The sequence below is a fragment of the Danio aesculapii genome, chromosome 17 (genome assembly GCF_903798145.1).
Source record: "Danio aesculapii chromosome 17, fDanAes4.1, whole genome shotgun sequence".
NCBI classification, from domain to species: domain Eukaryota; kingdom Metazoa; phylum Chordata; class Actinopteri; order Cypriniformes; family Danionidae; genus Danio; species Danio aesculapii.
The window spans coordinates 19,839,255-19,853,827 of record NC_079451.1 but is presented as its reverse complement, the minus strand read 5'-3'; the positions used below and the strand labels follow the sequence as shown (position 1 = coordinate 19,853,827).

Below are 14,573 nucleotides of genomic sequence, written 5' to 3'. Positions count from 1 at the left end.
GCAGAATATATATATGCATTTCATATACCTTTAAATTTAAATGTCTTTTTCTGAAATTAACATTCTCTTTAATGATAAGAAAAAAATTATTTACATTCTCTTTAATGAAAATAAAACCATTGACAAAAATCTCATTATTGTAATTTTAAATTGTTAATATAATAGATGATGTATAATTATTAAAATCAAATCAATATTTTACTATTGCGAATTGCATTTCTTATTGCATTTTAAACTGCAATATTAACTAGTAAAAAAATATTACTTATGCAATTATATTTTAATTGCAGCTTATTGGGATATTTAGCATTGCAGATATCAAAAACTAGTATATTTACCAGTTTGATATTAAGAGTTTGATTTCTGTGAGTGATGATATTGTAGATTTCAAGAATATGTTTTGTTGAAATGTAATTAATTACTAATATTAATGATTCATATGCTGAGAATGATTAAATATCTAAAAGGCTTGGCATATGAAACTACTGCACTGGGGATAATATTCTTTATAAATGCAAAAATAAAAGTTTAGCATCTGTAAAAATAAATTTAAAATCAGAAGATCATTGTGGTCAATAACAAATAGTATAAAATAATACTACCTGTCGAACATCATAATTCTATTTATGTGAAATGTATAGCCATAATGTCATTTTTTTTCATATAAAGCAATAATTGTGGCAAAATTGTTGAAACCATGCAATAAACCTTTAAAAAGTCACATTATATGACGTTTTGATCACATTTATTCAGTAGAGTTACAAAGAAATCTAATTAACAAACAGTACAGTGATTACTCAGACGATGAAAAGATTTGATCACGTGAGAGTCATCAGACCCAAACGCACATGACTTATCACGTGATCAGCCTTTGCTTTATAAAAGCCATCAGCGTGGTTTTTCGGAGGTTGTTTATTTCCGCCCAGTACAAGTTTTGGGGAGTGAGACCACATTTAAAACTGCACGACTGCCAGACACAAGACAGGTAAGTTTCTTGTATTCCATAAGTTTTCTTTTTAATCACGAGGATCGTGATTACGTTTACGAAAGTAATTATCTATAAGGTCGTAGTGATAAAACAGTTTGTCCTTGTTTAAGAAATCATATTAAAAAAAAATAAATAAATAAACAAAGAAATGATAAACAGCAACAACAGTGCGGCATCTTTATTTGTACAAAGGCTTTTACTGGCCCGTCTAACGTTATATGCTTTATTAGGGTCTCTTGGTTTAAAATTGAGCTTGAGTGTCGGTTTGACGAAGTAAACAAGGCCAGGCGTTAAAAACGAAAGTGAACTTGAAACAAGAGCTTCTCTAAGACAACTCTTGAATGCTTCAAGTTGATATTACACTGCTAGTTTTCTTCCAGATTTACTATTGGGTTTCTAACACAAACCGCAGACTAACGTTATATGCGACTTTGCGTAATGGAAGCCATTCAATGCAGCAAGCAATAGATCGTGTACGTATTGCATAATCGTTTACATTATCGCCTTTAAGTTAACATTTTTAATTTGTGTAAGCGGGTTTAAATACGTTAGTTATTCAGATTGCTGCGGGGCTTCTTTTAGCGGTTGTTCCTGTAAATTACGCTGACTCACGCACCTTATAAATGATGTCACTACAGACCTTTTTTAGAGGAAGTGCAAACCATCATTTTGTATTAAACTTGGTGACTGTTATTCACCAAGAGCCTCATTGCATATTCTGTTGCGTGGCCTTTGTTGTGATGGCAGTAAACTTGGTAATAAGACAACTCTTTTGCAGAATGGTGGGCTTCTGTGGAAGCAAATGGTGGTTTTTCTGTTGCAAAACCATTAGGAGTTTTTGGCTGTCTTGTGATGTCTAGGTTTCACTTCTGCATGACTGAAGCATCAAGATGACCCTACTGTAGGCAGTCATCGGTCTACTTCACCTTAAGTGTCCTTGACGCCACTTGACTGTTGCTGGCTGAGAACATAGATGCTTAACCAGCTTTTTTTTTTTTTTTTTGTTTGTTTGTTTCCCTCCCCTCCTGATGTTAGCAAATCGGAGTTCAAATGTTATGAAGCCAAAGAGGAGAATTTCCGCTTTTATTCACTGCTTTCAAAGAACCACCCATAATACACCTATTTTTACGATTATTTTCATTTATTTGCTAATTGGATTTTCTCTTTTCAGAATGTGGCGGCTGGCGTTCCTGTGTGTGATCTCAGCCCTTTCAGTTAGCTGGGCCCGACCTCGCCTCGCTCCCCTGTCCCATGAGATGGTCAACTTCATCAACAAAGCCAACACTACTTGGACTGTAAGATTCTGTTGTATTGTAATACTCTAATTTGTTTTTGGCAAGTGCTGGAAGTTGGAACTAACTTCTGCATTTGTGTTTGCATTTCTCCCCTGTAGGCTGGACATAACTTCCATGATGTGGATTACAGCTATGTAAAGAAGTTGTGTGGGACTTTTCTGAAGGGTCCTAAACTCCCCGTCATGTGAGTTCAAGTTCATGAGAAATGAGTGAGGAAGTGCAACTTGTTTTTTGCAGTCACTATGCATATGATAAATCATGTGGTGCATCATCTGCATTTTTTCTTGTTGGTTTCAGTTCTGTCTCTGACAAATATTGCTCTTGTCTTCAACTAGGGTACAGTATACAGAGGGCCTCAAGCTCCCCAAAAACTTTGATGCTAGAGACCAGTGGCCCAATTGTCCCACTCTCAAAGAGATCCGAGACCAGGGTTCTTGCGGTTCATGTTGGGTGAGTTTCACTTCAGTGGACACTAAAGAAATTTATATAAACTTTGTCTTATGTACCTTTTTTTTTTTTTTTTCTTCCCCTCCTCGCAGGCGTTTGGAGCTGCTGAAGCCATCTCTGATAGAGTATGTATCCACAGTAATGCTAAAGTGAGCGTGGAGATCTCCTCTCAGGACCTGCTTACCTGCTGTGACAGTTGTGGAATGGGGTAGGTTACATGGATTCAGCCCTGACAATCATCTCGACATTTCTTAATTGCCTAACTTAGCAGTGGGTTAATCTGTCTTTCACACATGCAGAAGGTCTTTCGATAATTATGCATTCAGAAGTTAATGTCCAAACATCTTATACAAGTTAACACTTTTTTTATTTTTTTATTTTTTTATTTATTTATTTATTTTTTTTTATGGCTTTTAGTTCCGGTAGTCCATGGGGACTTGAAGTATTAAACTTAAAAAATAATTTTAGGCCTTAGTCTTTAATTCACTGAAATAGTGTTGTAGGTATTAGTTTTAAACCGAATCAAAAACTGCAAAGATTCAATTCACAACAGCTGTTAGTCAGGGAAGGAAAACTGAAGCAACGCATCTCTTTACATGATCTTCCATTTTAATACAAAAACTATTTACAGAAGTAACTGGGCCACTAGAAGAAATCATTTTATATTTAGCCCTCCAAGTCAAAAATTTCAATTATAATGATCATTAAATCTTTTGTCTTTTAAATTTTGATGTGAACCTGCGTAAACCCTGTAGTTGTAGCTAATTAAGTTCACATCTAACACAATGTATTGTGAGCAATATTAGCGGTCAAAGTATGGATGGCTGTGCCTCTTGTTGAAACCGTTGGCCATTTTATTTATTTATTTTCCAATTTAGAACTACTGTTTGGGATATGCTAATTGAGTATTTATGATGGATGGTATGCATATTCAGATGTGATCAGTGCATTTACTTCATCTTATTGTGCAATGTGTGTAAGTAACTTTTTACGAACCACCTTAAAGCCATTTCAAACCCTGCATGTACTTTATTTGCAGATGGTTATAGTGGGAGGAAGTGTATATGTAGTAGTCAATAGTATAAGCCTTAAGCACTTTGGGTTAGGGTTACAACTTTGACAAACTTAACCATGTGAATCAACCAGACCTGGAGATCAGCTGATTGGGAGAGCTTTTAACTTAGCTTGGCATGGATCATTAAATTGGATGTCAAGTATTGATTTTTAAATGACCAAAGTGTAGATTTCTTAATTACTGCTTTACTCCGTACATCTATGTACAAAGACCGACAGTTCAATTTGTACTATTTGTCTTTATTGCCAAGACCGTTTATTTTACTTATGTTCTTAGATGTAATGGTGGATACCCGTCTGCTGCTTGGGATTTCTGGACCACAGAGGGTCTGGTCACTGGTGGACTCTATAACTCCCACATTGGTTTGTTTCGTTTTTATTTTATTTTTTTTGTTAATCCACGGTTTAAGTTCAAGACCTAAATGAGGCTTGTTTTTAGGCTGTCGTCCATACACCATTGAACCCTGTGAGCACCATGTGAATGGCAGTCGCCCTCCGTGTTCAGGAGAGGGAGGAGACACGCCAAACTGCGACATGAAATGTGAACCAGGCTACAGCCCCTCTTACAAGCAGGACAAACACTTTGGTAAGAGTTAGCAGGAACTTAACAGTTTAGTGCACTTATAACAGCCATTTTAAGGGTTTGGAGGTTTCTACCCCTCCTGCCATCTTCCCGATGTTTACCAAATTACTTCAACTTTCAGATGGATCATACAAAGACATGGCTTTTTGTTAATTTTATTTTTTCCCCTCTCCCTGATCCTGAACTTTGAATTGGGAACCGTTTGAATGGTGCTGATATGAGCTCATGGATCAAGCTGTTTTTGTTTGTTCTTGTAATTGCAGGAAAGACGTCCTACAGTGTGCCATCTAATCAGAATGGCATCATGACTGAGCTCTTTAAGAACGGCCCAGTGGAGGGAGCCTTTACAGTCTATGAGGATTTCCTCCTTTATAAATCTGGTTTGTTTCAATCCAAGTACATGCTTTAATTCTGATACAACATGGGATGGGTGTTTATTCATTTTATTTTTTTTATTTTTTTGCAGGTGTTTACCAGCACACAAGTGGGTCTCCTGTAGGTGGTCATGCCATTAAGATTTTGGGCTGGGGAGAGGAAAATGGTGTCCCTTACTGGCTAGCCGCTAACTCCTGGAACACTGACTGGGGTGATAATGGTGAGTAACATTGTTTGAAAACTAAGCTTTATTTTTTATTATTTTTACTTTATGAAAAGCAACATTAGTTTAGTTCCATGGACTTTAATGCACCTGTGCCAACATATTTCCAGACTAAGTTTTTAATTTTCCCTTTTATAGGATATTTCAAGATCCTCCGAGGTGAGGACCACTGTGGAATTGAATCTGAAATCGTGGCTGGAATCCCATTGTAAAAGGAAAAAAGTTCTAAAAGAAGCCCCTGATCAACCTGTATGTACACTCGTATATCAAATGTCTTGAGCTGACTGCCATCTTCTAGGTCCATGGTACATTTTAAGGATTGTTCAGTTTTTATATACAGTCTTTTTGGATTGGGGGAGGGGGGACCCTTGGTCAGGCAAGATTTTTAGTAACGGCCTTTCATGCAGAACAAAGTTAATTGGACCTGCCCATTGGCATTTTAAACTAAGATTTTAGCACCGATTGATGCCTCAATGGCACAAGTTTCAGTGTTTGATTTTTGTTGAATGGGATTTTTACTTGTTTTAATACATGCTTTAGAATGTAATAAATATTAAATAAAAGTATGTGTCTGTCTTGTTTGAAACCTTTAACCTGAAGAGAAATAAGAAATTAAAGTTCTCTAGAAATTTTGCTTAAAGAATTGCTTTGCTCTGCTTATTTTTCTAGCCTTTTCAGATTTCTATTCAATATTTAGAAAACCATGGCTTAAGGAAGCTTCTCTCCTGACTCCTCCTTGCAATGAAGCCTTTCACTTGCTGACATTCTTCAATGCCATGTGCAATACATGTAGCTATTTTACAACATGAGCAAAAAGCAACTAAAATGGTGGATGAATTATTATACCTTAATCTATATAAATGCAAAGATTAAAGCAAATGGCCAGAGTATGTTCATGTTAATTCACGCTTCTAAGGCATTATGGTTTTGAGATTTTTACTGAGTATTTGTCTTTTTGAAAACAATTTAGTGAAAGCCTCTGACTATTTAAGTTCACCTTTTGACAAAGCAATTTACATCAATCCATCAAAGTCCTTGCGTAGAATCATACCAATAAGACTGCAGTGGTCCTGGAGCTTAAACTCCATCTCTAATGAAGCGGTTTATTTCAAAGGCAATTGCTTAAATTCCCAAAAAAGTAGTTGGGTGGTAACTAGATCTTGGCTGAGACTGTTTTTGCATTGATCTTGCAGTAAAACTAAGCTCTGTTCTAGATTTGCATAGCTTGAACAGTTACTAATTCAAATGATTACTTTCTGAAGTGCACAAATCATCTGCAATTGAGAAATGTCTGTAGAGTTCAGTAAATTTGCAATTAATTTGAATACCTTATATTAACTCATGCTTTAGGACTTTCAAAACAACTTTCAAAATCCATGAATAAATTATAAATCAGTCATATGTGCAGCAGGTGAGTGGTTTTAAATGTATGCCTGATTTTCCTCTCTATTTATTTATATATATATAAATATAATTTTTTGAGGTTCAGCTAAAACGATTCTTAGTCTCTGAAGTGGCACTTTATGCATATTTTAAATTACATCTCAGGTTGGTCCAGATGGACTGGCATGTTCTCCAGTTCATGGTGATCATCCTGCAGCTTCTGCTCTTCTGGAGGCTGCTGTTGGTCCTGCTGTTCTTCAGCTTTCTCTGGTGTTTGCTTGTGTTGTTCTTCGTCTGTGTTTTGTGTCTTATTCTTATGTTCAGACTCTTGGTTAACATCTGCATCTTTCTGATGATTTTCGGAATCTCCATCGTCTGGTTTCTTACCGGTTTCGTCTTGCTTTAAAGCCTCATCAGCTGGTGAATCATCAGGGGGAATGCTGTTTTCTTGATGCTCCATTGTGGATGGTGATAACAGCTCTGATGGAGCCAGTAGTCCGTCCTGGTTCAGATCCTGAGTTTGTAGAAGATAATCCACCAAGGTCACAACCTAAAATTTAAACGTCATATGAATTGAAAAGCATTTTACTTTAAAATAAATAAATAAATGGAGAGAAAATAAGCAGTACTCACAGAATCTGTTGACTTTGGCATCATTTCATGGTAAGTCAGGAAATCTGTCAGAAGCTGCATCAGTTCCAGACCATCCATCTGCCCACTTCTGTCATAGTCATACAGGGAGAAAAGGAAGAACACCTCTACAGAACCACAAGAGAACAAAACACAATATGCCGTTTAACTGAGATGCACTCAAATGGAGCGAGTGACGTCACTGTGGGTAGGGTTAGGGGTGGGGTTAGGTGAGCCCATTAAAATGCATTGGATGCAGCTCAGATTGCACTGCACCAGGTCTGCATCCAGACCCCTCGAAATTTCTCTGAATTTATCATTTATATTCATGTGTGTTAGTAAAACCCACTGATAACATGTCTGCCAATATTTGAATAAAATGTAATTTAGAGCATTTATTTTTTTTATTTCACCAAATAACACAAAGGTGTCATGTTTTCAATCATGTTTATTTTCATATCTGGAAGAATAACATTAATTAAAACGTTATTCTGACCAATTGTCATTTTCTGAAGAAAAAAGCTCTAAATAACATTATTTTTAATTTGAAATTTTGGAAGAAATGCTGTCAGACCTTTATACAATAAAACATATCCTAAAGTTTTTCTCAAATACATACAGGTAGCATAACAGTGCAGTAATTAAGTAAATTCAGAGAAACAGACTTTTCAAGTCCACAGCTATCTCTCTCTTCCATTTTCAATCTATTCTAACTGGCTTCTGAATTCATAAGCACAACAGAAATGTGTGACTGATTCAAATGTGTGATATTATTCAGTGCTACAATAAACAAGGCAATGTGCAGATTCCATCAAATTTGCCTTTTTACTGCAACACTCTTAACAGATTGCCACCTTCTCTTGAATTTGTGAAGGATTTGTATTCCTTTTATGGTATTTTTGATATGAATTTACAGCATCACCACAAACAAAATCTGTGTGTGTTTGTGTGTGAATATATATTTATACAACAGTTCCGCCGTGCAATATTCTGCTTCTAACAGCAGTGGTCTAGCCTCTTCACCCCTGTATATTACTCCGCCCACATACAGCGACAAGCAGAGGACACTCTCCAGTTTGTCAAATATAACTGCTGTTGGGCAACATAATGTATTTTTGAGGCTTTTTTAGTCGAGAATGTAGGTGTTTAGATTGCAACTGTGCAGTTTATTTATAAAGAGAGTGCCTATTTTTTTTTTTTATATTTATAATTTCTGAGAGAAAGCGTCAGAGGCCATTAAACTGTCTTTGAGCAAAGACTGTTGACGATGTTCATCCACAAGATGGCGACAGAGAATGCATAATAAGCCCTAAGAGAAAAATTGCGTAATTTCAAACTACAGCTGATCAAAAAAAATTTTAACAAGTAAATGACTTTGTATGTTGTAGTGCTGTATTTACACCATAGTAATAATGTGATCTCCCGATTGCAACAGAGAAATACTGGGAAATCTCTGTAGACTGAGATAGCATTTCATGTCGTTTAGCCTTATAATGTTAAATGTGAGCAAATCCCGCTTCATCATCCCTTTAGATATCACGCTAGAGAATCATGCAAATACTAGCTCTAAAGTGATGTTTTGCAACGGTTTCTGCTGTTCTGACGTCAGCTGCAGATGTGAATGAATGGCGGAAGAAAGTAGTTCCTCTTACAAAAGGGTTTTGATACTCTCTGTGTTTCATCGAACTGTTGTATAAACACAATATCACACTTGTAGCAGTGCGATATGGCTGTATATCGTCACTGGTGGGACACCAAGGCACTCAGCCTGCAGCCTGGTGCCAACACATGCCTCCCACCAGTGCCGATATACAGCTAAATCGCATTACTACTCGCGTGATATTGCTCATTTATATACAGTCAAGCCCGAAATTATTCATACCTCTGGGCTATAAGTAATTTCAGACTTGACACTGTATATACACACAAAAAACAAACACAGATTCAGTTAGTGGCGATGATGTAAATTCATATCAATATTTATATATTTGGAACTATGTATTAATTCACATAATCGAATTGAGTTAATATAGATGCAAAATGTAAACACAAATCCTGACAGAAAATAAAGGCAGTTAATTGAGAAAGCGAGTTTACAATACATTATTAACCTTGTTCCCTTGTGTTGAGCTCTGGACTGGTCTGTCCATCCTTCAGGTTGCTCTTGATGTAGCTTTGCAGAAGCCTGTCACACAGAATCAAAGATACATCCACTTTTACAGTAGTTTACTTCAATTCCTACTGTAAATTCCTTCTTTAATATACTTTTAGAATTTAATAATATAAATTTACGTTCAACATGCACAACTGCATAACCTTTCGTCTAAAATCCAAAGGTTTTAGCAAAAACTGTTTCAACAAAAAGGTTTTACTATTGCTTGTTGAGCATATCAGTGTCAGCTGTGGAAATCTCAGCATTATCTCTGATAGGACATTGGACTTTGAAACTTGGGGCAATTCTTTATTTAACCAGGTGGTTTAAAGACAGTAAAGCAATTCTCAAGAAAATGTCCAAAACATTACCTGCGGTTGTCTTCAGTAGACCCAAAAGGATTAGCAAGGTCTGGTGCAAGGATGCCATCACTATAAAACAGAACAAAACAACTATCAGAAGAAAACTGGGCAAAGTTCTTTTCCCTCTCAGACACACACATACAGTATATAGACACAGTGCCATGCTTGACACAACTTTAATGTCGAGATATTGAAACTTGATCTATCCTAATCAAAATTTTAATAGATATGTTCGTAAATTACTTTGGTAAATTAACAGAACTACAATTCACAATGATAATATATGCACAAGTTAAATATGTACCCGTTCTATGAATGATCATGTAGTGTGTAGTACATTCAATAGTCTACTGTCATATGTTGTGTGGCAGCTGAATTATTCATCAAAATTATTCAACTACATTTTCAAAATTTGTTAAGAATAAAACTAGAAAAGAATGTCCAACATTTTCCCAATATAAAGTACTATTAATGATATAAATAATAATTTATCAGTCATACTTTACAGTAAGGTTTCATTAGAGTTAACATGTGTACTAACATTAATAATGAAAAACACTTGTACAGCATTTATTAATAATACTTCAACATTTACTAAATAACTAATAAAATCCAAATTCACGTTTGTTAACATTAGTTAATGCACCGTGAACTAACAATGTACGACTGTATTTTCATTAACTAACATGAACCAATATTGCAATAAATGTATTGTTCATTGATTGTTCATGTTAGTATGCATTAACTAACAATAACTAATACAACTTTATTGTAAAGTGTTACGAATTTATCAACATAATTAAAAACAATATTGCAATAAATAAATATTGCAAAATAATAGGTTTGGTTTATGGGCTTCTTGAACCAAGTAGGTCTATTAATTGACCTAGTTAATTAGCACATCTTTTCAAAAACGTAGTAGGATATATCAGATATATTTCTTAATATGTTGATTGTTCAGTAAAAGACTTATAACACACAGTCACACTGTAAGTACAGTAACGGTATAACGTCGGCAGCACAGTGTGAATGCGGCCTACTGTACCTGAGGCTCTGGACTTGTGGAGCACACAGACTCAGTGCTGGGAGGATGATAACAAACACCAGCCGTGTCGAGACCATGTTAACTGCTCCGCTGGATCGCATTAAGACACCTGTATCAGCACAGGCAGTTCAGACGGTCAAAAAACGACTCGTGAATCAGTGAGACGCACATACAGCAGGAATCGATCACTCAAGAAAGATACAGCAAATGATTCTTTCAGATATGAAGAGTCAGCTGACCGTACACCTTACATTGCGACAATGAAGCTTGCAACTGTTCTTTTTATTTACATTGCGGCGTGTTAATGTAATGATTTAATAGCTACAAGTAAGGATGTATCAGCAAAGCTATGCGAAATGCTCCTGTACCTCCTCTATTGACGGCGGTCAGCGGTCCATCCATGATGAATACCCAACCGCGGCGGATGAGAGCAGCGCAGCCCTTCAATCTGCAGCTCTGACCGGCTACACGTGGATTCCGTGGACGTGTCGTGGCCCGGATAAAATAAATCAGCTCCTCCTCGAGCTCTCCATATTCCGCCTTCCACTGACTTCCATCATCGCCACGTAGAGTCGCTGACACTGCGTTTACAGCACGCCGTTGCTCCGCACGCACCGCCTCTTACTGTACGCTATCTGTTCTGTTCCTCAGGGAATACTGGTAGTAAATAACCCGAGGGGGTACGTATAGGTTAGTTTTTAGCTTTAATAAAGAGTATCACAGTGACATCATCTGGAAATATCTTTTAATACATATGAAATTATTTTTAAAACAGTTTTGTTGGTGACATAGGCCTATTAATTCCTTATAAATACGCTATACATTTATAATCGGCGACTTTACGAGTAATTCAGTACATCTCCTCCACTAACTTGGCAGTGCAAAAGCATTTTAGTCCTGACTGTCACAGGACACTCCTTTACTAAAACTGGGCAAGTTTTGCACAATTTCGCCACAAGATGGCAAGCATGATCTCAGTGAAACTACCCACCACTGCATTCACTTGCATGGTCACTGATTTACAAACACAATTTTTCTCATCATCAGTATTTTATCTGGAACAATCAGGACCTTTTGTATAAAATCAAATCTTTATTTTTAAATAGTTGGTTTGAGAAAAATATTCTGAGTGTATCTCCGTTATTTAATTCAGAAGGTCTTCTCTTAAATTATAAAGAGTTTTTATGCAAGTTTGGTTTCCCGGTAACTCTAAAGAATTTTACATAGTAATGGATGCAATTCCTAAAGGTGTTATAATGCTTTTTAGAGGCTATGGTGGAGTATCCAATGTTTCGTCTGTGCCATTGCACCCCTTGGAAACTTCAGTGGGAAAAATATGTTTTCATTGTCTCAACCTTCCTTAATTAATTACAAAATCAGGTGTCTCTTTCAGAAGGAAATTGTAAAAATCCCATATGTGAATTTTTTAAAATGGAAATATATGACCAGATTCAATGGAAAAAAGTTGGTCTTTGTCTGTAAAATATATAATAACTAACAAAATTAGAGAAAGTTACTTTAAACTGTTACGCAGATTTTACCCAGCCAAGACATTTTTGAAAAAATGTAAGTCAGAAATAGATACATGCTGCTTTTTCTGTAAGTGAAGCTGCTGATCATATTTTTTGGGATTGCCCTCATACACAATGCTTCTGGATTGACTTTCTTTGGTTATTCATCGCAAAATACTACCGGGATTTTTGTTATCTTTTAAGGATATCCTGATGGGTTTTTTCAATACCCCTGATGATAAAAGTAAGGAATATTTAATAATTAACCTCCTTTTAATTCTTGCAAAATTCCATATACACTGCTGTAAATTCTCTCAACTTATACCTTGTTTTATTGTTTTTGAAAAGGAACTTCAGCAGTACATTAGAACTATTGTTTCCTCGAAAAATCTTAAAGCTATAAGAACTGTTAACTCATTTTCTCTTTTTAATTTGCTTAACGCATAATGTTATATTATTTGTTGTTTGTTTTTTAGCTTATTTTTTTTCTCTTGTATGTGCTTATTTGATGCTTTACCTTTCTGTAAACTCAAGTACAATCTACGTAACAAATTTGTATGATGATGTTATTGTTACCTTGACATTAATGATAATAAAAATCTATATAATTAATATGATAAAAAATACCAATAAAATGACAGTGAAATAAAAACCTCAATATATGAGGTCTATGCTCTAGCTACTCTTTTGTGCCACATGATGGCAGTACTTTCGTTTGAAATGCTACAACATAGCACAGATTTTTCCCAGATTTTTCTGTTCGACAGATCTTTATGGTTTTAAACCACAGTACATATGAATTGATGGTAAATGGATGACTGCTTATATAACTTTTTCATCTTTGGATTTTAGAAATGTAGTTATGTTTTCTAAGGGTGGCACAGTGGCCCAGTGTTGCCTCACAGCAAGAAGGTCACTGGTTCGAGTCCCGGCTGGGCCAGTTGGCCTTTCTATGTGGAGTTTGCATGTTCTCCCACTGTTTGTGAGGGTCTTCCGGTTTCCCCCACAGGCTAAATACATGTGCTATAGGCGAATTGGATGAACTAAAAAGGTAGTGAATGTGAGAGTGTATGGGTGTTTCCCAGTGCTGGGTTGGGGCTGGAAGGGTATTTGCTGTGTAAAAACATGCAATAGTTCATTCCAGTTCTGGCGGTTCATTCCGTTGTGGCGACCCTTGATAAATCAGGGAATAAGCCGAAGGAAAATGAATGAATGAGTTATATTGTCCGAAAGTGTGAACACATCCTTTCAAAATGAATCCATTCTACTGAGGCCTTCGTTTCTTATCTGTCCATTTGCTTTCTGTCTATTCACCCATTTGTCTTTTAACAAAAATTGACTGAAGTTAGGACGATTCTAAGGGCCCACTCACTTTTGGGGCCCTAGAAGTTACTATTAGCCTATGGGGCCCAACTATAATCCAATCTAACCAAGCCCCCACCACCCCCCCCCCCCCCCCATTCATTTTTTTCTTCATCCCAATAGAGCGCAGATGGGCCAGTGGCACCCCTGATTTAGATTATGGATTTCCTCTGATCAGATGGATCGGGAAAGCTATAATGTGTTTAAACTATAGCAACAACCTTTATAGACTTCATTTATATGTCTTCATTTACAGACACACACACACACCAGTCATAAAAGTCTACTCAGAGTTGGTGATATAATCGATTTGCTCAATGTTGATCAACTTAAAGTGCACGAATGCTGAGTTTATGAGATTAAATCAATACCTGCCTTCCTGCAGTCAGTCATACTAAAGTAAATCCAATGTTGATTGAATATTTCTTTTAATTGTGTTCCATCATTGATCTCTGCAGAGGTCACTGATAGTCTTTCTGAAACACACACTCAGGTAAAGATGTCATTTACACAAAGATATTGGCATCATTTTGTATATCAAGTCTTTTATTTCACTAGAATGTTGCAATAATGCACAGAATTATCAATCAGTGTAACTGATATGGTTGTTTTGGTTAAAGATGGTTAGTTACATGCATGATAATGACTTGATCAGCTTTGCTCCTATCTCTATGTAAATCACACAAGTGTGTGTTGTGTGGACGGTGTTCGATTTCCTAACAGCTGTGCCTGTTCCATGTATTTCATTCAGTACCATCTGTTCTGCTTTACTGCCAGATAGAAAGTTCAGCCAAAATGCTATTGTGTTTTCACAAACATAACGAACAGTTTGATGCTAATCCCGTTAATCCACTCTATAGGTACCAAGCTTTTCCTTATGGTTAAATTCTGTTTGTTTAAACACACCAAAGTAAACTGTTTTTCACAGTTGTTAAAAGGTCAAAGTGGCACCAGGTCAACGGTCAAAGGCAACATGGCAGATTTAGTGTATTCATCAATATATTTATTTTTTTCTCCTGAAACTTACTTTTTATTGATTTTCAGAAATCACTTTTTTTATTGTGCGTTGAAGAGTTTATCTGCAAAAAATCTTAACAATACCATTGGAGATATCTGTGTTTGCATATGAACTCTTTCTATTTT

General features: G+C 36.1%; 2 protein-coding genes across 2 annotated transcripts; one reads left to right on the top strand and one right to left on the bottom strand.

Annotated features, from left to right (window-relative positions):
• The first annotated feature begins 874 nt into the window (after window positions 1-874).
• LOC130244282 (cathepsin B-like) lies at window positions 875-5,548 on the top strand. The gene is made up of 10 exons (XM_056476635.1): window positions 875-985; window positions 2,160-2,283; window positions 2,382-2,467; window positions 2,619-2,733; window positions 2,823-2,938; window positions 4,082-4,167; window positions 4,244-4,390; window positions 4,651-4,767; window positions 4,854-4,982; window positions 5,124-5,548. Exons 2-10 carry the CDS (start codon window positions 2,161-2,163, stop codon window positions 5,195-5,197), a joined length of 993 nt encoding a protein of 330 aa, XP_056332610.1. The 5' UTR covers window positions 875-985; window position 2,160; the 3' UTR covers window positions 5,198-5,548.
• An 894-nt stretch (window positions 5,549-6,442) lies between these two features.
• On the bottom strand, window positions 6,443-11,158 carry cgref1 (cell growth regulator with EF-hand domain 1). Its single transcript, XM_056476636.1, has 6 exons — window positions 10,926-11,158; window positions 10,558-10,666; window positions 9,522-9,581; window positions 9,110-9,183; window positions 7,002-7,126; window positions 6,443-6,918 (listed from the first exon to the last, which is right to left on the bottom strand). Exons 1-6 carry the CDS (start codon window positions 10,957-10,959, stop codon window positions 6,523-6,525), a joined length of 798 nt encoding a protein of 265 aa, XP_056332611.1. The 5' UTR covers window positions 10,960-11,158; the 3' UTR covers window positions 6,443-6,522.
• Between the last annotated feature and the right edge of the window lie 3,415 nt (window positions 11,159-14,573).

Bases quoted from the DNA above. Each gene is read 5' to 3' on its own strand.
- LOC130244282 (XM_056476635.1), top strand. From the start codon at position 2,161: ATGTGGCGGCTGGCGTTCCTGTGTGTGATCTCAGCCCTTTCAGTTAGC. The intron at 2,468-2,618 runs GTGAGTTCAAGT...GTCTTCAACTAG, and splicing joins GGTCCTAAACTCCCCGTCAT to GGTACAGTATACAGAGGGCC. The intron at 4,168-4,243 runs GTTTGTTTCGTT...GCTTGTTTTTAG, and splicing joins ACTCTATAACTCCCACATTG to GCTGTCGTCCATACACCATT.
- cgref1 (XM_056476636.1), bottom strand. From the start codon at position 10,959: ATGGATGGACCGCTGACCGCCGTCAATAGAGGAG. The intron at 9,184-9,521 runs GTAATGTTTTGG...TCTGTGTGACAG, and splicing joins TCTACTGAAGACAACCGCAG to GCTTCTGCAAAGCTACATCA. The intron at 7,127-9,109 runs GTTAATAATGTA...GTGGTTCTGTAG, and splicing joins GCTCAACACAAGGGAACAAG to AGGTGTTCTTCCTTTTCTCC.